This window comes from Suricata suricatta, chromosome 9 (genome assembly GCF_006229205.1).
Source record: "Suricata suricatta isolate VVHF042 chromosome 9, meerkat_22Aug2017_6uvM2_HiC, whole genome shotgun sequence".
Taxonomy (NCBI): Eukaryota; Metazoa; Chordata; class Mammalia; order Carnivora; family Herpestidae; genus Suricata; species Suricata suricatta.
This window is the reverse complement of record NC_043708.1, coordinates 24,227,239-24,252,319: the sequence shown is the minus strand read 5'-3', so window position 1 is coordinate 24,252,319 and position 25,081 is coordinate 24,227,239. Positions and strand designations below refer to the sequence as shown.

The 25,081-nt window shown below is 52.5% G+C and overlaps 1 protein-coding gene across 1 annotated transcript; it reads right to left on the bottom strand.

The window, feature by feature from the left end:
• Positions 1-389: 389 nt before the first annotated feature.
• On the bottom strand, positions 390-4,470 carry IRF2BPL (interferon regulatory factor 2 binding protein like). The gene has a single exon (XM_029951885.1). It carries the CDS (start codon positions 3,600-3,602, stop codon positions 1,230-1,232), a length of 2,373 nt encoding a protein of 790 aa, XP_029807745.1. The 5' UTR covers positions 3,603-4,470; the 3' UTR covers positions 390-1,229.
• Between the last annotated feature and the right edge of the window lie 20,611 nt (positions 4,471-25,081).

Below are 25,081 nucleotides of genomic sequence, written 5' to 3'. Positions count from 1 at the left end.
AGCTCTGTGGCATTTTTGCTTTAACATGTGGCGTGATTTCTGCCACATCGAAAAGGCAAAGCATCCTAGTTTTTTTTCTCCACTTGAACTCAAGTCACACCTGCAATGGAGAGTTCCTGACAATGCCATTTGCAGCTGGGGCAGTGCATGGGGAAAACAGAGATGCTGAAGAGTAAACAGAAATTGCTTAGTCATCAACCATCCCGCCCCCAGAGGTGAATGTAAATAGCCTGGGGGGGGAGGGGCAGTCAGCCAGCACAAGGCCTTCTAGAGATGCCAACCTCCCAGGGCTTGCAAAGGCACCAGCATGTGTGTCCTGTGCTGATGGGGAGGGTGTCCCCTATGTTGGAACTATGTGTCCTTAGCTCTAGAAAAACACACTTGCTGACTCGGGGCAGAATATCAATTGAATTTATTACAAGTTACTAAGCTCCAAGGCACATTACAGTGTTCTGTTAACTACAGAAATGTATAAAGGACAAACAGAGCAGACTCCCCATGTCTAGCATTTCGCTCTACTGTTCAAAAGCATCCGTGCATCGATAAAACAAAAACAAAACAACACGTGAAGGTCCAACACATTCAGGTCAGTAGAAACAAACCAAAACATTTTCCCTCACAAACTTGCAACAAAAAACACCCCGCCCCCCCAACACCTCCCCCTTACCATTTTGCAAACAAAACAGAGTAACAAAACGAAACGGAACAAAACCCAACAAAATTAAGTGAAGACTTCAACACTTGGGGCTGTTTAGAAAGAAGCTTTCACCATTTTATAGCATCTTTTTTTTTTTTTAGGCAGCAACACTGGCCTTGGCAAAAAACAAAAAGTAATTTTCTTTTGTTGTTTTTTTTCCTTTCAGAGAGTGCATAACATTTACAAAAATACACACCGGCAGCAGGGGTTGCTAAGGGCTATTCAGTACCTAGGCAAACACTCTGCCACCGGATAAATGCTAACGAAATGATGCAAATGACCCAACCAATATTATACTGCTTAACACAAACCAGCTTATCCTTCAAATGAAGAAGTTACATACCTTTTGTTTCAAAATATAGAAACATACGACGAAAATAATGTCTATACATAAGACTAACTTTTTGCAGTTTGTTATATTCACAATTCTACATCTTGGGGGTGAGGGAAGGGAGGGGGGCTAGGGTGGGGGAGGGGCCCTCTGGATCGGAGAGGAGCTGGTCAGGGGCAAAGGAGGTGGCTGTCTTGCGGTTCAAGGGTCTCTCTCCTTTTTCACTTTAACATCTCCGGCTAAGATCGTCGCGATTTCGCCCTGCATGAAGGCCCAAGGTACATTCGACCCAACCAGGGGGCATTTCTCTCCGCTGGGGCAGTACACCTCGCCGGTGGCCCCCTGGGCCTTGATACTCTCTCTAGAGCATGGGAAACAGAATTTGTGGCTAGGGACGGATGGGCACTGAACGAAATGCGTGTCCTCCAAACGTTCGTGGCAAATGGTACAGCAGAGGGGCCCGCTGTTGGCCATAGGGGAATCCGGAATGTTTTGGGGGTGCACTTGGTCCATGCCCGGATGGGTGCTAGGAGGCGGGGGCGCCACCTGTAAATTCAGGTCCCCGTTCCGTGATGCCAAGCGGCGCTGCCCGGGCACCGAGGCCGGTGACACCGGGCTGCTGCTGTTGCGCCGAGCAGACGCAGTGGTGGAGTGCACGGAACTGCCATCCTTGGGCGAGTGCGCCGTGCCTAGAGTGTCTGCCACCGACATGAGGGCGGCCATTGGGGACGGGCCATTCTGGGGGGCTGACTCGGGCGGGGTGGTCCGGTTGGAATGGGGTCCCAGGGGTGGAGGCGGCGGGGGCGGACCTCCAGCGGCATGCCCTGGCGCCGCAAAGCCCCCGGCCGTCATGGTGAGCTTCAGAGCCTCGCTCTGGTTCGCCATCCACTGCTGCCTCTGCTGCTCCTCTCCCAGCTTTAGGGCGCCCTCGGCGGAGTCCGGGGGCTCAGGGGACGCCTTCCTCTTGCGAAGACTGGCAGCTGTGCCCCGACCCGAAGGGGCGGCAGGCGGCAGGGCCCCGGTGACTGGGGGTGCGCTGGGGGCGCGGCTTAGACTCACCAGCGCCGTGGGCAGCATGGGGCAGCTGGCGTCCAGGTAGGGCTGGGGCAGCATGTCCGCGCCGGGCACGCCCTCCTTGAAGAAGCGCACGGCCTCAGGCAGCAGGTCTCCAAGGAGGCGCCAGTCCCCGGAGCCGTGCTTCTTCTCATACTCCAGATACTTGAAGCCGGAGGAGAGACCCCGGCCGAAGTCCTTCATACAGTCCTGGTACATCTGCTTGGCCACCCCAGATGCGCTGGAGTACACGTTGCCTGAGCCCGTGGGGTACTCGATGAACAGCTTCAACTCGTAGTCCATGCCGGGCTTGGAAACGGCATCGAAGGCGAAAACGCGGCCCAGGAGCGAGTGGTCCTTCTTGAAACGCACCTCGTAGGGCGTGCAGCCAGCCAGCGTGAGCAGCGTGTCGCGGACCATCTTGGGCTTGTTGGCCCACTCCTCCGCGCGGTTGCGCAGGCTCTCGCTCAGCTCGGCCAGGGCCTCGGCGTTCCGCTGCTTCTCCTTTAGCTCGCGCTCCTGGTCTGTGCTCGATACCGAGCCGGGCCTTTTACCGCCAGCACCCACACCCACCTCGGCCACTGACGATGAGGTCGAAGACGACGCCGAGGACGACGCGGCTGATACGCCCGGGGCACCACCAAGACAAGCGGGGCCCCCGGGCGCCCCTGGGGGCGCGGGCGTCGGGGGCCCACGGTTGCCCAGGCCGTGGGGCGGCGGTGGGGGCAGCACGGCGGCACTGGCCGGGCCGTTAAGCAGCGTCTGCGGCAGCAGGTTGGGGGGCACCGTGAGCTGGGGGCCTCCACCACCCCCCGGATTGGGCAGCCCCGTCACTAGCCCACCGTGCGTCCCGCGCCGAGACGCCACCGACGCAGCGGCTGAAGAGGAGTTGGGGCTCTGGCGGTTCAGCTCCGGGGGTCCCTCCTCCGGTGCTGGTTTGGGGAAGCCATTGGGGCCCCCCAGGCCGTTGGGCAGCCGCGCGGCATGGCTGCTGCTTCCCAGGCTCACCGGCGGTGGCGGGTACTCGAAGCGGCTGCGCTGCTCCACAGCCGCGGCGGCCGCGGCGGCAGCCGCGGCGGCAGCGCTCAGGCCATAGCGCTCCAAGCCGGACGGGGCCGCCAGCACCGCAGGCTTGCTGGAACCATCGACGTGGTTGAGCTGTTGCTGCTGCTGCTGCTGTTGTTGCTGCTGCTGCTGTTGCTGTTGCTGCTGTTGCTGCTGCTGTGCGGCGGCAGCCGCCGCCGCTGCTGCAGCCGCCGCCTCCTTAGCCGACAGGGCCACCGTCTTGACCCCGACGGGCGGCGGCGGCCCGGGGGAGCGGCCGTCCTGAAAGCAGCCGTGCGCCCGCTTCAGCTGGCGCGCGGTCTCGATCACGAACTCGATGCGATCAGCGCCCTCGTAGTTGACGCAACCGCGGCATACGGGTTCCGAGAAGTCCCAGATCATGGCCCAGGGCATGCGGGGCAAGTCGCACAGGTAGCAAGATTGTCTCCGGGACGAGGACACCTGCGCCGCCGACATGATGCCGGCCCTGGGGATGGTAGGCCCCCGCCCAGGCTGTCTCCGCGGCGCCTTCTCCTCCGGGAGGACTGGCCGGCTGGGGAGGGAGTCCGGCTGCGGGGGAGGAAGGGGGGGCGAGAAAGTTCTGCCCCAGGGGCTGGAAGGAGCGCGAGTCTCCACCGCCGGCGCAGCGCCTCTCCGCGGGGGCTCCACCGCCGGGGCGGCGGATGAGTTCAGCCCGCTCCTCGCCCCCACCTCCTACTGCGGTTGTCTCGTCGGGAGGGGAGCTCAGGCGCCTTCTTCCTGGTGCCGCGCACCCGGGCTGGAAGCGTCGGGCCCGAGGGGAGGGGGCGAGGGTGCCGAGTGCTGGCCGCCGTTGGCTCTTGGCCCCCTCCCCGGAGTGGCTGGTGCTTGGAAGCTCGAAAGGGGCTGTCTCTTCCTCTCCCCTAGGGGCCCCCCTACGAGCTGCGTCCTCTCCCCGCCAGGCTCCCTGGAGCGAAGGCTAGAGGGTTCAGTGCCACCCGGTGCCCGGGTCCAATCTTGCTGAAGTCGCTGCTTCCCCGGAGGACCGGGGGAGGGAGGGGGTGGCAGCCGAGAGGAGCTTCTCCCCTCCGCAGCGTCGGCCGTTCCGCTGGCGGCGGCTGGGTTTGCACGGCCGAAAGAAGCCGCCGAGGCCACTGCTTCCAGTACGCACGAGAGCAGAGGAGAGGAGCGCACGCAAGCAGACTCCCGCTGCCCCCAGGCCTGGCCGGCGCCCGGGCCGCCACGGCTGGCGGAGCTCACGATGGCTGCAGGGCGCTCGCGCGGCGCCTCGGCCCGGGTCGCATCCCTTCCCGCTCGCACTCGCCCGGAATGTGGGGTTGTGATTGTTACTCTACGTTCCGGAGGCGCGTCTCGGCGCTCCCGCTCGCGCTGCGGCTCGCGCTGTCCCCGGCTTGGCCGCGCGGGATGCCGCCCGGGCGGAGCGCTGACGTCACCACCATGCTCTGCACCAGTTCTCCCCCCCTCCCCTTTACACTTCCTCTGTCTGTGGAGCCCACTTGTTGCTCGGGGAAGGCGCATGCGCGGCAGGACGCCCAGATTCCTCCCAGGCGGCCCCGCCTCCGCGCCTCCGCCTTCCCCTCCCCCCCTCACCGTGTGTGTACAACAGCTGAGGCCGGGCGAGCTAATGCTGGAAGTCCAGAGCTGGGGGTGGAAATTAAACAGACGATGACCTTTCCTTTCCCCGCCCGGCTTTCCCAAGTAAAAACGCATTAAAAAAACCACAAGCGTCATTTCCGATCCCGCTCCCTACTCCACCCCGGACAGTGAATTTAAATGTCCAGTTTCAAGATTTTCCTTGCGAATTTCATATAGGGTACTACCCATTTCATCTGTAATCAAACCAGCCCCCCGCACCCTCCCCCTCCCGGGCCGGTGTGGATGTTACACTCATTGCTAACATTGATGCCAAGGCACCTGCAAAATTAGCTGTTTTCCATTGGTCCAAAAACTGCCTTTTCGATTTCTTTTTGTGCTCTGGTCTAGGAACCCGAGTTTCAACGACAGAGCTAAATGAATTCAGGGTGAGTTACTCCTCCCCCCAGTCGCACTCTAAAAATTTTGGCTGAATGTCTAAAGCAGCTAGGAGCACCCAGAGCACCCGGAGGCCTTTAAGGAAAACAATCTGCTGGCTGCTCACAGCTGCTGTTGGGGGCAGGGAGAGGGAAGGTGCTGGAGAGGCCAAACAGGTGAGTGCTTTTTCCGGGTAGGCGGAGTAGCATTTAATAATATGACTATCTCTTTGTTTTTTTGTTTTTTTTTTTTAATTTTTCTTAATGTTTTTTATTTATTTTTGAGAGACAGCGTGAGCAGGGGAGGGTCAGAGAGAGAGGGAGATACGGAATCTGAAGCAGGCTCCAGGCTGAGCTAGCTGTCAGCACAGAGCCCGATGCGGGGCTTGAACCCACAAACTGAGATCATGACCCGAGCTGAAGCTGGATGCCCAACCAACTGAGCCACCCAGGCGCCCCTATGGCTATCTCTTTGTAAACCACAGAGGCAGTTTTCAAGATTCGTTCTCACATGTTGTGACTTCATTCCACAGTGCCCCAGAAAGCGGAGCAAGGCTGTGATTTCTTTTCGTTAGGGGATCACTGCTTATCATTATTGCTTATTGCAAAACAGATACTTTGGTCACAGCTCTAGTTGGGACAGTTCAACTGATTCTTCTAAGTACTGCTTTTCCCACCCTCATGAAAATTGAAATTATCATGGGCTAGGCTGGAGAAGGGGAAGCAGTATAACGGGATTCCAGGTTCTGGAGTTTGTTGGACCAGGTTGGGATTCCCTCTCTATCACTTACTAGCTTTGTGACCTTTCGCTAGTTAATTTCTTTCACATTATCTGTTTTCCATCTGTAAAATGGGATCATAGCCCCCAACTTACTAGAATTGTTCGAGATTTCGTTTTGTTTCTTGTCACAGTAGGAGGCAACTCGCTGAGATTGCTGCGAGCCAGACATTGCCAGGTGGTTTTCTTGCATCATCATTAAACTCAATTCTGTCTCCAGGGTAGATTCTATCATCAGCTGTTTTGCAGGCTCAGAAAGTAAAGAAGTTAAATAACTTGCCCAAGGTCACACAGCCATTAGAGATGGAACTGGGATCTGAATGCAGTAACTCTGGTTTGAGAGGTAGTTGTGAGAAGCTCAGGTTCTCAAAGGTGGTTTGCAGTGTTTAAAATTTCCATCAGCCCATCTTTGTTACATACAACCTCATGTAAAGTGCTATGCAAATACACCTTCATAACCAACCCCCATCCTTCCCTTTCCAAACAGGTTGTGCCAGTGAGTTCTCACACATAAAAGAAGTCTTGGATCTGCCACTGACACAGACTGAAACATAAACATGCTGTACAGTGTGTGGAGCACGGTGTCAGGCTGCACAGGAAGCTGTCAGTAAGTGTTATCAGTAGTACTGATATTAATGTTGGTAGTACTGCTGGTCTGCTGTTTAACATGCGAAAAAGCACTTTGTAAATTGCATAATATGTAAGGATCATTATGCTTATAGCTACTAATACTACTAACTATAATAAAGTTGAATTGAAGAAATAAGAAGTATTTATTTTTATTTTGACACTTGACCTTCAGAGACTGTTCTCCCATCCAGGACTCCTCAGCATATGGTTCTCCCACACATTCTGGGCTCATAGGTGCAAAGGAAGGGAACTTTAAGGATAGGGAGAAAGCGGGGAAGGATGAGCCCTGGGGAACCCCTCTTTCATCTCAGAGCAGTCAGATTTCTGTTATTGCAAAAAAAAAAAGTGAGCTCACTGAGCACCCGCAACAATAATAAACCTTCCCTGGCCTCAGTGATTCCTCTGTAAAGAGCTGGTCCAGGGCATTGCCTCAGCTTCCCAAACTTCAGCTCTCCCCACACCACAGCCATCCTGGAGTGAGTCACAACATAGGGCTGGGAAATGGAGTGACATCCCCGCCAGCCCAGGGATCCAGGCTCACTAGCTCTGGCCAGCATGCTTCACTTGTTTCTTTATATTAATCTTTCTTCAGCCCATCCCTTTATTAAACCAGAGACACTGAGGAACAGCAACCTAGCCCCAACCCTCTAGCCAGGCTGCTAGAGAAAGCAAGTTGGAGTCTATGTCACAGTGTTATGTTTGGAATGCGTGCACATATGTCTCCATCTCCCTGTCTGTCTCTGTCTTCGCTGTTACTAAAGGAGAGATATATATACACATACATGCCGGGTGTCTTCAGACACACTGAGTTAGAAATAAACATGCATTTAAACAAACTTCCATTACAGTCTCCTAATCCTTTAATTTAAAAAGCATAGCTCTCTTGATACTCTTCCCCCCTCAAAGAATCACCATCATTTATGGTGATCAGTTTTGTCCTAACTGCCCGTCTGAGATGGCCCTATTTGGGGATGTGTCAGGGATTGTGAGAGGCAAGAACATCAGTGTTTTGGAGGTAGATTTTCTCCTGAAAGCGAACCCCATGTGACAATACTGCGTCCACAGTATGGGTGAGAAGGACGGAGTTGGGCTGGGGCTCGACCTAAGGTATCAGGTGGAGAGGCTTGTCTGGGAGACAAGCAAAGCCAGGTTCAACCAGCTCAAGGGGGAAACGCCTACAGTCCTCCCTAAATTTCCCTCCTATGGTGTCTCCCCTCCAGCGTGCCTTCTGAGCTGACACTCTCAGAGAGCCACCACCCCCCTCCCTCCGAACTGGAGCAAAAGGTCAGCTCTCCACTTGGCCTTTCCAGAGACCACAGCCCAACCTTAAGGGTGAGAAGCGTGTCCACGCACTTCTAAGCTCCCTGCTGTCTTCCTTCTGTCCCTCAAGCCATTTCGAACTGTTTGTGGCAGAGATAGGCCGGGCTGGGGACTCTTCGCCCTGGCATCCCTGCAGCCAACTGGCTTGGTCTTCGAAGAGGCTAGGGCTGAACCTCGCGTCACCCCGCTGCAAAGCCGCGCGCAGCCAAGTGCTCTGGCAGGAGAAAGGCCTTTTTTGGTAACGCTGATCCTGGCGGTAAGCTGGACCCGGTGAAAACAAATGTCTGGGTTGGGCCTTCTCCGACCCCTCCACGGGACCCCTTCCCCGGGAGCCAGGAACCTCGGGGCTCTGGGGGTGGGAGAACCAGTCAGCGCGGTAATTTACACATTTATACGGGGGCGGGTTCTGTGGCAGAAATATTTGCCTTTTCCTAAAGTATTAATTCTGGTATTTTTTAAAAAAGTATTAACTTAGGCCAGGGCGTAGGGTTACGCAAGAGCCACTCGGGCGTGAAAGCCTAGGAACAACGTGATTCGCTGAGAACCCCTGGGGAGGGGAGCCAGCGCCACCCGCCAGGACCTGCCCAGCCTGCGGTGCGCGGGCAGCCCGGCGCTCCGAGCAAAACTGGGTGGAAGGAAAGAAGGACGACGTAGTGGTTGGTGCTGGCACAGCGGCCGAGGCGAGCGATCAGATCCCTGACTGCTTTCTTCCTGAATGGGCGGGGAGCACGGAAGGGAAGAAAGGCTGAGGGAGTCGCGTCTGGTTCCTGCCTCCTCCCCGTTTCCTCTTCGCCAGCGTGCCAGGGCACGGGGGAGCCCAGCGCTGCCCTCAGCAAAAGCTGGTGTGTGTGTTGAGGTCCAAAAATAAAGGAACCCTGGAATGAGCCTCCTAGGGACCAGGCCTAGAGGAAAAAAACGGGAAGCGCCAGACAAGGGTTCTATTCACTGGCCCAGTTGGGTTAAAAAAATACCCACATCCCAAGAAGGGGAGTAACGGAGAAGGAGACCTTGGCGGGTAGAGTGAGCGGAGAGCTTGGCGGGCAGCCGTTAAGGCCACAGGTGCACAGACTCTGGACCCTCCCTCCTGCCGCCCGCGTGCGCGCGGGCCGGGCCTCGCAGGGAGCAGGAGTGCCAGTGCGTTCCCACCAGCCTGCACCAGTGCTGGGGATTTCCAGGTCCTGGCTTCGGAGACCGGTCGCCGCCGCCCTCTTCCCCTCAGAGCGGGAAGCCCTCCCTGAGGCCTCCGGCTCCCACGGTCGAGGCTGGTACAGACAGGCAGTCATCATTGCTTCTGTCACTGTTTGGAGTGGATGGCTACTCTCTGCAAATATTTTGACTTGCCTGGGCGGTCAACCCCTAACTCAGGAGAGGGAAGAAAGGAGGCTGTTTACATTGTACCTATTTACATTATGTTGTTCAACTTGAACTTGGTTGACCCTAAGGAGCTATCTGACCTTGAGCAAAATCACTTGAACTTGGTTTCTTAAGTCTGTAAAATGGGAATGATTTTACTGCCTCCTTTCCCTGCCTCATTGGTCTGCATGGACGATACAAGATTATAATGTACCTAGTAAAATGTAAGAGATTACATTCCCAGTGCATTCCCAGACATTATCTCACCGATCCCCACACCAGCCCTGTGAGGTAGGTGTCACTTTCATCACCCTCCTGTATAGGTGAGGGAGGCAGGTCCAGAGCTAGTTCAGAGTTACTGGAAACCAGCTTCTCTGGCTTTCAATCCAGCATTCCTTACTCTCCTCTGACCAGTTGCTAGCCTTTTGGGAGGGAGTGGTGGAAGTCCCCAGATGCCTCTAAGAAATGAAGAAAGTGCAAGAAAGTAAAAATGCATCTTCGCACAAGGGTTTGCAGGTTAAGATGGTCACTACTGTCCCAATAGAGGCAGACTTATGCACAAATTAGCACCAGTCATTGTGGAGGTAAAACCCGTCACCAGTCAGCTTTGAGCAAAATGGTAGAACTATGCTGCCCTGGCATCCCCCGAGACTTTTCTCTCTCTGGATTTTCTATACCCTGTCCTAGGAGGGAGGGTTTGGAGGAAAATCTGAAGCTCTAGGACACACTGAAGTATTAGGAAACTTACTAAATTACTATCACTGAAGACAGCTGCATTTTATTTTATTTAAAATTTTTTTAATGTTTATTTATTTTAGAGAGAGAGAGGGTGTGTGCTTGTTGGGGAGGGGCAGAGAGAGAGGGAGACAGAATCCGAAGCAGGCTCCACGCTCTGAGCTAGCTGTCAGCACAGAGCCCATTGTGGGGCTTGAACCCACAAACCGTGAGATCATAACCTGAGCCAAAGTCGGACTCTCAACTGACTGTGCCACCCAGGCGCCCCACAGCTGCATGTTCAATGTCCACCCCCGAGGAGAACCCCAGGCTGAGTGACGAAGGGGAAGGAAGAAAGCGGAGAGGGTGGAAGGAACCTCTTTCCAGACCCACAAACCATATCACCCAAGAAAAACACTTGTTCTCACCTAATTCGGGCAACACTGACTGCACACCCACCCAAACTGTACAGGCCTATACTTGGGCTAGAGGCCACTTGATGAGTATGGCTGCCGCCCTCGGAGCACATCCAGCCCAGGGGAGGTCTATACCCTGACAGCCAAACCTGGCCTAGGCATCATGGGAGATAGGAGGCGAGGGAACAAGGGGTATCTCCAACCCTGATCCATCTAGAGGACCACCACGCTTTCATCTGAATGTCCCTCCCTGGCCAGACTGAGAGGATCCAAACCCGATGTGTCCCTAGTGGGTGTGAAACTATTCTCATCACTGACTTTTGCTTCGAAGCTGAAACTGGGCCGCCAGATGGCCTGGTGGGTTTCCATTCCCCAGCTCCTTGACGTATGCCCTTCCATTTGCCATTCATTCCGTTATTCAACTTTTTTTTTTTTTTTTTTTTTTTTTTTAGAGAGCACTTTCTCTCTCCATCCTGGGGATCTAATGATGAACCAAGTCAGATTGGCTCTAGTCCCAAATCCTCCTAGATGTCCTAGTTTCCTGGTGTAATAGCGCTGGTTCGACACTCCCCCCAGCCACGTGACTGACTTAGACCAAGCTACTTATTCTTGCTGAGCCTCAGTTTCCTCACCCATTGAGGGTGAACATTCATATTGACATTTGTTCTCTCAATTTCAGGTGCTTTACCGTGAAATCCTCTACGTTAACGTGTAGGGTTAGGGGCACCATAATTGGCTCAATCTGTTAAGCATTCACCTGAGTCTCAGTTTTGGCTCAGGTCATGATCTCACTGTTCATGAGTTTGAGCCCCCAGTGGGGCTCTGAGCTGACACTGCAGAGCCGGCTTGGGATTTTCTCTCTCCGTCTCTCTCTTTGCTCCTCCACTATTCGCATACTCTCTCTCTCAAAATAAATAAATAAACTCTTAAGAATATATATTTTAAAAAACTGCATAGGGCTATAGACAGGTGAGCCATTGTCCTAAATCTCTTTTCCAGTTCTATGCTCCTCTCAGTAAAATAGCTGGACATCGAGGCCTAATGGTAAGGTCTGGCCACATTCTTCATCCTGTTCCTGGAAGATCTCCTTCTGGGGTGGCCAGCCTGGCCTCTCTGTTCTTCTGGGCTGGTAGACAAAACAGCAGTCACTGCCCCTCGACCTAAGAGCAAGAGTAAGAAGACAGGAGCTCAGGTTGTCTTCTCTCCTCTTTCCTACAGGGACACAGATTTCCCATCCCCAAATCCCTGGTGGTGCTGAAGCTTGGAGCACTTGGATTTATTTGGGGTTTTTACTTTTTTGTTTTGGTCAATTTGGAAAGAAAAGAGGCAATGACCTCTTCTTTAAAAAACAAAACGAGGCAGGAAGTGTGCTGGGCCTGAGTGGCAGGGACTAAGGGTGTAATTACAGGGTTTTGTTCAGCATTTTCATGTAATTAAATCCAAAGGAAAGCGAGCCTGGCCCAGGCTTCTTGGATGCAGAGTAGACACGAGGGTGTGTGTGTGTGTGTGTGTGTGTGTGTGTGTGTGTGTGTATGGGTGCCTGTGCCTGTGTGTTGGGGTGGGGAGGAGAAACGGGAGGTGAGAAGTGAATTTGCTTTTCAAGCTGAGAAGCAGTTTTCTTGCCTTTATTAATATTTTTACATTTTTTTCCCAAAAGGTAGTCAATTATTCACCTTTTATTCAGTGCCACTGCACTCTCCTTAGTGACATTTCCCAGCCGTGCACAGCCTTCTCGGCGCTGATTTCTCTTCAGCATAGACTCTCCCCCTCCCCACTTTTTCCTATTGCCGCTTTCTGCCTGGATGCCCACACGCTAAACCCACGGCAAAAGCCACAGCCAGCTCTCGTGCCTACAGTTTCAATACCAGCGACATCCGACGCAGCGAAAATGTCCCTCCTTTTGTTTTGAACATCTTCTGTCTTTCCCTGTTCCGCTTTGCAATACTTCCTACCACCACAGGCCCCACCCAGGCTTCCTGGCCGTTGCCTCGGTTTCCCCAGGCAAGCCTCTTTGTGCACACTAGCCCGTGGTCTGCAACGCCCAGAACCAGAGCGCCCTCCCCTCGCCCCCTACTCCTTGCGGTGTCCCTCCGACTTTTCCTGAACATTGTGAACTGGCAACAAGAATGGATTCACTGTCTGCTCACATTCTTAGGGGCAGGAAACCTGGCCCACCCCAAAACCACGAGCTCCAAAGGAAGGGCACTTGTATTTTCCGGGCGGGCTCCTGCAAGAGAGTTAGCCAGGTTGGCCTCCGCCTCCCCTCCTTTCCTCCACTCCCCCCCAGCCATCACACCCGGAGATTACCCCCCTCAATTTACGCCCCCTTCACCTACTCTTCCCAGGAACAGATTGTTTATCAGAACGGGCAGCCAAGAAACCTACTCCTGTTTCTGGCCTTTGCCAGAGATTAATCACACTTGGGAAAGGCACAAAACTTGACTGTGTTGGGGTGGGGAGGGGGGTAGTTAAAGAAAAGACCAATAATTTTGACATTTGACAAGCTGATCAAATTGGTGCTACCTTTCCCCTCTTTTCTTTTAGTAAATCAGTGCAGAGACCCAAATTCTATTTCCTTCCCACTCCCTCTACCCCCACCCTCTATTCCCCCTCCTGGCTCTAAGTCTTCGAGTTTGATGCTTTAATAGTACTGACTGGCTTTTAATTCTGATTAACATTCTCAGCTGGGGTGTGTGTGTGTGTGTGTGTGTGTGTGTGCGTGTGTGCGTGTGTGTGTGTGTGTGTGTGTGTGTGTGTGTGTGTGTGTTGGGGGCTGGAAAGACACATTCACAAACCTGACCGCCTGACAAATCCCCCCTTTACATCCTTCTCTTTGAAATGACATCAAGACGGACTGGGGAGGGGGGCTGACGAAGAGAGGAGGCATGGAAAAAAGAGAGGGAGGGGGAAGCAATTTATGTGCTTTTCTAAGGCAGCTAGTAAAATTCCTAAGGGAGAACAAATGCCAAAATGGACTATCTTAGTGTATTTTAGACCCAGTCGTTGGGGTGAATCATGTCAGGGCTTTGCACTGGGCCTGGAAGCCTGGGACAGGCTCACAAAACATCCTGTGGCCTGGCTGTGCCCCTCTGAAGGAGGCAAGAGATACGTATTTGCTCCTGCCAGATTCCTTTCCATCAGGATTTTTCTCTAATTCATTGCAAGATGGATTAAAATAAAAACTGGGGTTGATAAAGAAAAACCAAGGCCAGAAAACGCCCCATAAAACACGGCCCCAAAGGAAGGTGCAAAACCCATTTGATCCGAGATATAGATATCTCCACTCTGGATCTTTTTTCCCCCCTTTGCTTTACAACTCCGCAGACATCAGGTTAGCAAAAGGTAATAAATAGTCCTTGCACAGCAGGGTCTGGACTAGTGAAAACAGTTTACTGAAATTAATGGGCCTCGCTTGAACCAAAACCTCCACTTTGGAATTAATGCCAGACATAGTTTTCCTGAACTCTATCCAACCGCCTAAGCGGCAGACAATTTTCGTTCTATTTGTACTGGAAAATAAAGCCTAGCCCCTTGATCTCAGTGTAGATTATAATTTTTTCAAAAAAATTCAGCACAGTGAACACTATGCCAATTTCCAGTTGCTGCTAGTAGAAGTCCTTGTGCTGTGCATGACGGTCAGAAGTTATCTGGTAAACTTTCTATTGAAAACCATTTCTGAACTCCCTCCCCACCGGTGGCCTCAGAGCTTTCACCATGACACCCGAGAGATTCAAGGAAAGCTCCAGAAACTGGCTCAGTTCTCAATAACAACCCTCTTCCCCAGGGCTCTTGGAAAGGCTGGATCTGAACGCTGCCTGCATGACCTCCATTTTCCACCCTACATGAAGCTCCAAAGCACCCAACCGAAACCTAACCAGTCTACACCCCCGCACTCAGGGTGCCTTCAGTCCTGAAGCTGCTTTTACTTTTATTTTCATTAATGTATTTTTAAGGGTGAAAGGCGCGCGCGCGTGCACACACACACACACACACACACACACACACCCTGCAGGCTCACACCCAGTGGTTATGGCAGGTACAGCGGAGACAGGGTGCCCCGGCTGTCAGTGTCTGATCCCAACCTGCCTCATTCCCCGCAACCCCCACCCCCTTATTAATAAAAAAGCCCGGTCGTGGGCAGCCTGCGTTCTGGTTTTCATTGTACAGCCTGCACTGGTGACACAGGACATGTGGAAAATTTTTGAGAGCACTGCGGTGAATGGCGTGGAGGGGGAGTGTGAGCAGGGGGAGGGGAGGACGGGAGGAGGGGAGGGGAGAGGAGGGAGGGGAGCGAGTTACTTTTTAGCTTCCGCTAAGTACTTGGCAGCTCGCCAGGCCCAGAGGATTCTGGGAAGCGAAAGCCTCCCCAGTATAAACTGCCAGCTTTAAGCAGCCCTGACAGTTCTGCTCCTTCCAAACTTGGCAGCCGTTCAAAGTGCTCTTTCATTTGAAATGCTGGAAGCCTGCCATGTGCAATGCAGATTTGCTGTGCCTGTGCGCAGAAGGAACTGATAAATGCCGTTGCAGTTGCCATGGGGACAGGAGGCTATCAGAATGGCCTTGTGATCCGCAGCCTCTCAGCGCGGCAGGCTCTCGCTCTGCCTCCTGCCCCTCCTCCCTCTAGTCAGTGAGATGGTGAAATAAATGTTCTGGAAAAAGGTTAACCCTGCCTGCTCTGGTTCCAAAGCCGAGAGAAGGTTAACCTCTAAGCGCTTCCCGGGCTTTAAGTAGCGGCCAGGACCGTAACCCTAAGGGCGGTCCTTGGGCGGGTCACCACACCCCCGCCCCCACCCCCCTACAGAACAATCACGCACACCACCCCCCAGCCTGGCTTCCTGCTCCCTGGGGGTTTTCACAAAGCTGTGTTTTTAATAGAGCTTTTCAGCAAGCCCGAGTGTAAGTCTTTGAGTCATCAAAACCCGGATGTAAACACAACAGCTCTACATTCTGCACGGTTCGCGTGTATTTTATCTTTTTAATAATATTTTGCTGGCAACTTAAACCGGCAAGGATGCCAGACATTTAGCCAGCCGCTTACATCATGCAGCATCCATCTTGGGGAGGGAGGCTGCCGGCCCTTTCCTGTTCTCTGTGTCCCTACCTTGAGACGGCAGGAAATCTGGGTCTTTCTGAAGCCATTTTATTGCAGCGTAGGCGCAGCCCTTAGAACCCTGGGTTTAAGAATGAGCATGACATCACCTTGGGCAACAGGAACAGAGGCTACGTCCCTGTCAGGGACAAGACACTGGGTGATCTGAGGTGAAACAGGTCTGTCATTCACACTTTGAGGGAGGGCGCACGCGGCTCCCCATTTTGCCCAAGCTGCTGTTTGAAACACCGTCTGATTCAATGTACAGAAACAAAACAGCACATTCAGATTTGGTACATGTTCAGGTCTATAATGCCAACTCCCCGGGTGGCCTGTTTAATGGGGAAAAAATGAAATACTCCATTCTAGCCAAGGCCTAGGAAGGCCAAAGAGGTTTAGTGATTTATTTACATTGAACACTATTCCCTCGCAACCCAACTTGCTATTTCCTGAAGGTTTCCTGAGCCGAAACCTTCGTTAACATCCCAGGAAGAGAACATATTTTTCCTGTGGCTTTCAATATTTTCTGCTAAATATATTTCAGCACACTGTTTACCTAGGGTTTCAGCTTTCAGGCCTTTATGTACTTTTGACACCTCGAGGCTGTCCCACTGAAAAATGGTGTATGTTTATTAAAGGGGACTTTATGTGCTGGGCGTTGAGGCAGGGGGAGTTTCTGTTTCGGTCTGCATGTATAATGAGGGCTCCAGGATGAGATCCAAGTCAGAGGCCTGTTCGGTGTATGAAGCCCCTTTGGACAAAGCAGGCCCTCCTTGGCTCGCACAAATCCTTGAGCACCACCGTATGTTGAGCCAAACGAGGTATTTCTTTGGAAGCACACGGCTGACATGGAGGCCGGGGAAAGACAAAAAAAAAAAAAAATCCAAGTTCTTGATGCTTAGCTGAGTTTCTTTTAACCGACCTCTCTCTGGGTTGTCTGCTTATGATTGTCATAGCGATTCTGGCCAAGGACACGCGCTAGGTCTTGCTGGCATTTCCTGACTTCAAAGTAGCCCCTTCCAAATAAATAAATTAATCAATAAAAGCCATCTGCTTCACCTTGACAGCAGGCGCAGAGCTGGAAGGGGTAGTGTTAAACCCGGATTTTAGGAGCAGTTGGCTCTTGAGACATCCCGAGGTGGGTCTGTGCTTGGAATCAAACAGGAAGTGGAGGCACAGATCAGGTGATCCAGAAAGCCCGTCTTTCTCTACATTCCCCCCACTCGCCCCCAGCCACCACCCTCCCCAGACAATCCAGGCAGCTGGGTTTTTGGCTCTGGCAGCTGCTGAATTTTGGCAAGCCCAAAGCACATTTTTGTGGCAGTGATTCCCTTCCCAAGTTGACGGACATGTTTCTGTATGGAGCGCAAGAGACGTTTCCTGGCTGTGCGCATGAATCAGAGGCTGCATTTTTCATCCAGTGCTTCTGGGTGACAGTTTTAAGCTGGAAGAACAAAGCAGATCATGATGAGTCCCTATCATCCGGGTCCAGAAATAAAGAATCTGTCCGAAAAGCTAGCCACACATAGCTTGGATGTATGCTTTTTATATTTTAAGCATGCCGGGAGCAGCCCATTCCCTCAGAAAATGAGGTCTGCGTCCACACTTCAGACACTACCCTTTCTCTTTCTCTTCACGTCCTTGCAGTGTTTGCTTATGTGTTGGGCTTCAAAGGTTCTTCCTTTTTTCAGCCTTCCTCTCCCAAGTGGGAAGATTTGCAAAAGCCATTTTGTGGCCCTTGAGTGCCTTCCCAGACGGAGGCAAGATCACAGATCCCAGACAGCCTGGACACCGCCCTTGTGCCGCCCCTGTTGCAGAAGGGTGACGACAGAGGGGAATGAGTGGCCCAGCCCCTCTGTACCAGGGCCTGGAGAACCAGCTTCCCAGAAGTCCATGGATTAGGAATGCCTGTCGGCTGCTTCAGGAGCTGCCAGGGAACAACTCCCTTTTGTTTTGCCGTCTAGCATGTGACCAGAATGCTGCCAGCTAATTTTAACCCCACCAAAGTACTGCTGGAAAAAACCCCAAAAAACAAACAAACAAAAAAAAACTGTCTTGCATCTGGAGAGAGAAACGCTGTGGGCTGGATAAAAGCTTTTTCAGCCTGTGTTCCTTCCTGTTTCAGTTTCCAGACTTGCATTATCGGTAACCTGAAAAATGATGAGTTTCACCAAATTCCTGGATATTGCACAAGCGGACAATGAGTCTATTTCGGGTGCTGTGATTGTGTCTGGCAGGGACCCTGGATGCCATTGTTTTCGAGAGGGAGAATGCTTTGGGGTTTCCTGGTGCTTTCCTTCTAGGGGCTCAAAGCCCCAAATGGTACAGGGGAGGAGGGGCACTCTCCATGGCAACCGGGCAGGCTGCTATCTAAAAGGATCTAGATGAGAAGTGGGTGGTTAGGTCAGTGGAGGGGGAGGGGTGATGGGCAGTGGTGGTTCTGGAGGTGTTAAAAAGGTGGATCACAGGGAGTGTTTGAAGTGGGACAGCAGGAGCAGGAAGAAGGGAGAGAGCACTTTCACAATAGCTGGGTGGCCCCCTGGGACACAGGCCACCAGCTCTCCAGCTAAATTTCCATATCCGCTTTCAGCACCAGGAATTAATGGAGGACTTAGTGGGGTTCCTCACCCTGGATACTGGATTCTTTAAGCATTCCCATGGTGGCTAATTGTTGCTGTCTGACTGGGTGGCCGGTGATGCTAGTCAATTAAGTACAGAATCTCAGACGCCAGGCAATGAAGCAGTTTGGATAAGACCACGTGTAGCTAGGCAGCTGCTGCCGGCCATTCTGAAACCAGGTAGTGAGATGCTATCATTAACTCCAGGGTCTACACAGCAGTCCCAGAAGATAACACGATGGCGATGAGGCTGAGGGGAAAGGCCCCAGTGAAGGTTGCTGCGCTCTTGGCGACCAGGGGGCTTTGGTGGTGATTGTTCTGACAGCTGCTGAGGGCTTCAGCTGCCTAAAAAGTCACTTGCTCGGGCCTGCCCCGTCTGGCCACCTTCTATGTATTTAAAGGATCCTCTTTGGTCTCTGAGTCCCCTCCCCCTCCCCTCCACCTGAATCTTCAGGCACAGACACCATCCCTGGGAGAGCAGGGAGCCTCCTGGGAGACTTTCAGTCCATCGTCTGCCTCCAAACTGCTGCTGTGACCCACCCGCAGCGGTGAAGATTAGTTGGTGAATTCCTAAATTAAGGTTCTGTTTACTCTGCTGTTCCGAAGGCTTGTTTTGAGCAAGACGTTGTGCTTTAATTAAAAAGACGAGAGCTCATGAGTAAGTGAAAATATTTTTGAATCTTCACAAATAGGTCTGAATTTGGTTGCTTGTGTTTTGCAGTGAGGGGGGGATGGGGGGGAGAGGTCAGGCTGGTCAGCACTTCTGTCTCTAGGACCCCTAAATGCTTTTCCTGGAGCTAACGGCTGGCTCTTCGGCACAGTAGAATCTCGAAAAGAACCCGAAGTCAAAACTGGGATCCTGGTGCTTCTCGGTTTGCAGCTTTCGCCAGCATTCAGGTGTTATTAGGACACTTCCTTGGTTTACCTTCCAGCCCTGAGGATTCCTAACTGTTTCATAACAGCCTCACAGCTGGAATGCAGCTGCTGCTTGAAGTGAACCGAACTCCTTATGGGTCAGAAGGGTGAGGGAGGGCAGGGAAGCTTGGAAGGTTAGGAAAGTCCTTCTTTCTGAAGCCAGAGCTCAGGAATGAGTGGGGCCTCTGGTGTGAAAACTTTCCAGATGGGGGAAGGAAGGGTAAGTTTTTGCCCTCTGGGTAGATTCCAAAAACTGGGGAGGCCAGCTAATTTGAAATTGCCTTTAAAGCAAACAGCACAAATGTTTAAATTGACCTGGAAAACCCTTCCTTTTTCCTTTCCCTGCATTCCAAGTCTGTTCCCTTGAACATTAATCAACAGGAGCATTTGCCCAAGTTTCTGTCTCCTCTCTCACCTCTGTTATTATAATTATTGTTCTTATCTTTGGTTGGAAAAGCTGGAGCTATAGCAGGCTTCCAGGAAAATGCATAAGGAGTGTCTGTGTTTTGAGTTCCTCTGGAGGGGACTGAACATGTTTTTCAGAGAGACTGAACTGGGGACAGCCAGGTCTTGTGCAAGAGTCCAGCCAGGCAAAGGGGCAGACGGTGCCGGAAAGATCTGTGCGCGTGCAAAAGTGCTGAGACAAAGGTGCGGTGTAGCCGGCCTGCCTGTTCTCGACTTCTTTCAGCCTCTTATTATCGCAGTTGCCTGTGTCCATCTGTGCTCGGAAGCACCCCAGCTCCAGGATTTATGCTGAGAACTGCAGGGGGCCGGGCTTTGAACTTCATTCTCAAGTTAGCAGCCCTTGTGATTTCTGCCCAAAGAAGGAACGCTAAAGCTGGAGATGGAGAAGGGCCTGGAGTCAAAACTCACCCAGCAGGCAGGAGCTCCACCCAAGCGTAGAATGTAATAAGCAAAAGGTGTCCTGGGGCTAAGGCTGCCAAGGTGGTGCCAACCTCCAGCCTGTGCCGGTGGGGCTCCCCTTGGGCCCAGAGACACACACACACAGCTGCATGCTCGCATGTATCAGAGACACCGGTACGCAAAACCAGAAAGCACATTCATGAGCCCCAAGGGCAATGGGGACTGGAGGGACCCCTCACTGATGGGTGTGGTCCTCAAAAGCAAAAGCAGCGAGGGTGTCCTGCAAATCTATCCCATTCGGTCTGGTTCATGGGAGCCACCACAGCTACTCTTCCAGTGGGAAGGCTGCTTCCCCCTGGGCCAATGCCCTGGGGCCATGGGGACCCAGAGCCCTCAGGAGAGAAGGAATAAGCAGAGGTCGGCAGTGCTGGAAATGAGAGGGCAGAGCTCCTGGCTCTCCTCACCCCCGTGAGCCTGAGGACTATTCACCAGTAATGCCGATCTGGTTCCTGCAGTAAAATCTCTTTCCTTTCCACTGAGGGGACGCACTGATTCCAGAAGGCATCTCCCCCACAGCAGGTTGGGAAGGTGCTTAACAGCCCAGGCTTTGGAATATTAATAGCAGTGATGATAGACACAACTAATATGCATCGGGTATCTCTTCTGTGTCTGGCATCATGCTAAGTGTCTTAATGCATTCTCTCTTCTATCCCCCACCTAATGAAATGGGTTCAGTTATTATCCTCATTGTGTAGGTGAAGAAACAGAAGCTCAGAGAAGTTAAGTAACTTCTCCCAGGACACACAGCTAGTTAGTGGTAACTTAGGTTACCCCGCAGTGGGAACCTAGGGTTGCCTTCCTCTAGAGTCCTTATCAGACCTGGGCTCCAATCCTGCTCTGCTATGTGTGATCTGTGCCAACCACCAGGTCTCCTTGTCCGTTTTCATAAGTTAATCACATCAAATATTGGCAACTTTATATAATGTAGCTTAAACCTTCCTTACAAGGTTTACATAAGAATTAAATAAGATAATGCAGCGGTGCCTGGGTGGCTCAGTTGTTAAGCGTCCGACTTCGGCTCAGGTCATGATCTCGCAGTTCATGGGTTGGGGCCCCGCGTTGGGCTCTGTGTTGACAGCTAGCTCAGAACCTGGAGCCTGCTTCCGATTCTGTGTCTCCCTCTCTCTCTGACCCTCCCCTGCTTGCACTGTCTCTCAAAAATAAATTAAAAACATTAAAAAATTTAAAAATAAAAAAATAAGATAATGCATATGGAGGACTTATCAGAGTACCTAGATTGTAGTAAGCACTCAATAAACGCTAGCTTTTCATAATAATCTGAGTCAGATCATTTGTTCAGGTTGGATATATCAGTCAAGTTATCCAGAGTCTTTACGGGTCCTCTCAAACCCGTGAAGGTTATGTGTGTCGCTGTACAGGCACATTGGCTCCAGTTACGGTTGGACATGGTGCTGATGCCAGGAAACGTCATTCCTTATCAGTGACTTCTCTTAACTCATCCCAGAATCCACATATCTCTGAGCCACTGATGTTCACCTGGGCTCAATAGGGGGTTCCAAATCTTCAATGTCATTCAACATCATTTGATCACTTTACTTTCCTGCTTAAAAATCTTCTAGGTGCCTAACAGAATTAAGGCACATTCCCTAGTTTGGAAGGCAAGACTCCCAGGAAACTGCTTATAACCCCCTTTCTGCCCCTTCTGCCCCTCAATTACTTTCTGACCACATTAAATCCCTCTTTGTTCCTCAAACACAACATGAACTTTCAAGCCTGTGCCTTTTCTCGGCCTAGAAGAAATGTGTTCCCCCTCTTCTTCTTTGAGCAAACGTCAATAATGCATCTTTCAAAACACCTTACCTGTGATACTGGTCTCTAGCCTGTCCTGGCTCTATACTTACATGGCAACAGTCTGCATGCTCTGGAGTCAAACAATTCTGGATAAAGGCTCTGGAATCAAACAATTCTGGATAAAGTCCTAACTTGGCTTCTTACTGTGACCTTGAGTCATTGTTTCATCTCTCTTAGCCTCACTTGTTCCATCTGTAAAGTGGAGATAACAGTAATTATCCGTGTGGCACTCCTGCTTTATTCCTTCGTGCTCTAAATTTTTTTTTCAGGAGTCCTGAAAGCACAGTGCTTTTCAGACTCTGAACGCTGAAGCGGAAGCTGCCTGGGGTGGGAGAGGGAAGTCCTAATTCGTCTAAACTAATTTTGGTATCCGATCCCCTTGCCAGTGATTAATTTTCTGATGGATCTCTAACCCAATCTTGTCAATGAGATGTGGATGTGAGAAGGGATCTTTTGGGGTGTGTGTGTGTGTGTGTGTGTGTGTGTGTGTGTGTGTGTGGAGGGTTGTCCTAGGAAACACTCCCTTGCTCTTAAAACACAAGAGGAAGTAAATTGTCCTTTCGTGACCAGTTGTCATGTCTAGAATGGTGGCTGGGACATTAGCAGCCATCTTGTCGTTCTGGGAGAACCACACCAACATGGCAAAGATAAGGGAGCGGACATGTGGCAAGAACCTGGGTCCTGGCAGCGCAGTTCGGCCACTGGAGCCGTCTACCCCTGGACTATTTCCTGAGATCATCAGTTCCTTCATCATTCGGTGAGGGACCCCGGGCTCAAGCGGATATGGTTGAGGTCACTGTTACCTGCAGTCGAAAGCATCGACTCCACGGGGTTGTCCTGATGACCAAATAAAACAAAGTTTGTAAGTACCTGAAGTTTATAAAGTACCCCGCACACAGTAGGTTCTTTTTTTACTGTGTTTTTTTTTTTTAATTTATTTTTGAGAGAGAGAGAGTGAGAGACAGCTTGAGCAGGGGAGGGTCAGAGAGAGAGGGAGACACAGAATCCGAAGCAGGCTCCAGGCACTGAGCTAGCTGTCAGCACAGAGCCCGATATGGGGCTCGAACCCACGAACCGCGAGAACATGACCTGAGCCAAAGCCGGATGCTTAACCGACTAAGCCACCCAGGCACCCCAGTAGGTTCTTAAAAAACGGTAAAGACTCTCCCCCTGAGACATTCTGAGGTGAACGTGTGAATGACTGTGCCGGCAGCCCGGAGAACTTGGCAGATGGTATGAAGTGGAGAGCAGGCCTGAGGTGGGCGGGTGCTGGAGGAACATGGCAATGACGATGAAATTCAAACATTATGTTAGGAAGTGTCCTGATGGCGCTTCCTGGGGCTCTCACCGTGGTTCCCCTTTGTGCTTCTCAGGCCTTTGTTTACCCCGGTCAGAGTTAAACCATGCACAACACAGGCTTTTCTAATTGTGGGTGGCCACACTCGCAAGATCGGGGTGGTCCCCATTACCCTGAGGCTTCAAAGCGCTGCTACAGGATGGAGGCTAGAGTGTAATTTGTAGCTCCAGGAGGAGCCAAGATCTGGAAGCAGCGCTAACCATACCCACACAGCGGAAAGCACAGCCTCCATCCACAGGCGCACAAACTCCAGCCTCCTCTCCGTGTGCCTGGAGAAGTGTCACGGACCTCTGCAGCTTCAGGAAGGCCTGCCTTCGGGGGCCTGGACGACAGCGGCTCACTGGCCTTTGGCCTGCTGACCAGGCCACAGGGTTCTGTTCTGTGCCAACCCTGTGGCCCTTTTGAACCTCATTCCGGGAGAGCTCAGCCACACCAGTGTCTGCCAGACTCGTGTCCACCCAGCCGCGTGGGCAGCCCTGGCAGCAGAGGGTGGGCAGGGTTTGTGCAAGGATGCTGCGGCCCCTGCGGGAGGGCTGTGGAAGAGGTGGCCGTGCACTTAAGGGGCAAGCCAGGAGGGAACCCGAAGGAGGAAGGGAGCAGAAACCAGAAACCACAGGCTCAGGGCGGCCTCAGCCCCTTTGCAAACATCATTTCTTCAACTGTAGAAGCCTGTTCCAGGCCCTTTCCTTCCAGCTGCCTTCTGGCCACTTACTTCCTGCTTGTGTGCCCCTTCCCTGCCAGCCCAGCTTAGCGCCGCTCTGCTTCCCTGCACGGCCATTCAATTCTATCCGCCACATGTTTACTGCAAACGCTCTGTGCAGGACGCCAGATTCCTGCTAGCAACCGGGGGGTGAGTGAAATACAAAAATTCAAAGGATTAGAAAGGACCTTCAGACCATTTTCACCACCTCAGAATCTTCCCCTCTGAAAAAAGAAAGGGAGAAGCTGCCGAATCCAAGCAGGGGCAGGATTCACTCTGGCCGGGATGGACCCTACGGGCAGAGTCTGAAAAGCACTGAGGGAGCCCCCAGGGCAACGGAGGACCCGACCTCCCTGAGACACACTGCAAGTCAGTGGCCCTACCAGGTTCCAATGCAGGTGTCTGAGCTCCTGGCCCAGTGCCCTCTCCAGTGTCCTGCTCTGCCCCTTGGCACCTGTCTGCAAGATCAGCTGGGGAGATGAGGTGCGTCAACCTGGACTGGAAGGCCTGTACTAGGGAGAGTGGGCCTGCAGAAAGAGGGGCAGAAGGCAGGCCTAGAACAGGCGCACAGGCATTGACGTGGAATATGTCCAGGACGCAATGGGGAGCTGGGTGGTGGGAAGGCGGTGATGCCGGGCCCTGGAGAACGGGATCAGCTAAAGCTTGAAGGAAGCCTGGCAGCTCAGAGATCTGGGTTCCAGCCCTGGCTCTGCCATTACTAGCCAGGTGACTTTGGGTCAGTGTCCTCCCCTGTCTGGGTAGACATGTAGAACGGCAGAGGTCCTACTGTGACATGCTGTGATGCCTTCTTCCCCCCACGGGGCTGACCTTCTCCCCACCACCACCGATGTCCACCTGGGAAACTCCACAGTGTTCGCCAGGGGGCTGGGATTGACGCCAGGAGGAAATGTCCCTGGGTGCCCTGCGAGCACCATGGGGGTGGCAGGCCTGTTCAAGGAGGAACAAACCCCAAGGAGGCAGGAACCCGGCACAACTGGAACAAAATCGATTCCTCTTCTGAGAAGCATTCTTTCCATCCAGCTGCCTCCAGGGAGGCCCAGGCCTCAGCCAGTCCCCCCACCCCACCCCTACTGGAGTCTACCACCTGGGAGCCGGAAGGAGAGACCTCAGGGGTAGGGGTCATGAGCTACTTACCAGCTCCAAACCGAAGTATTATCATTTGTAAAGATGAGGGAAAACTAGTACCTTAGTATTTTCCTTCTAAAATTGATCATTGCAGTAGCTTGAGTGATGAAATGAGATCATGCTTGTCAAGAGCCCAGCACCGTGCCTGGTGGAGGAATCATTCGGTAAATATTAG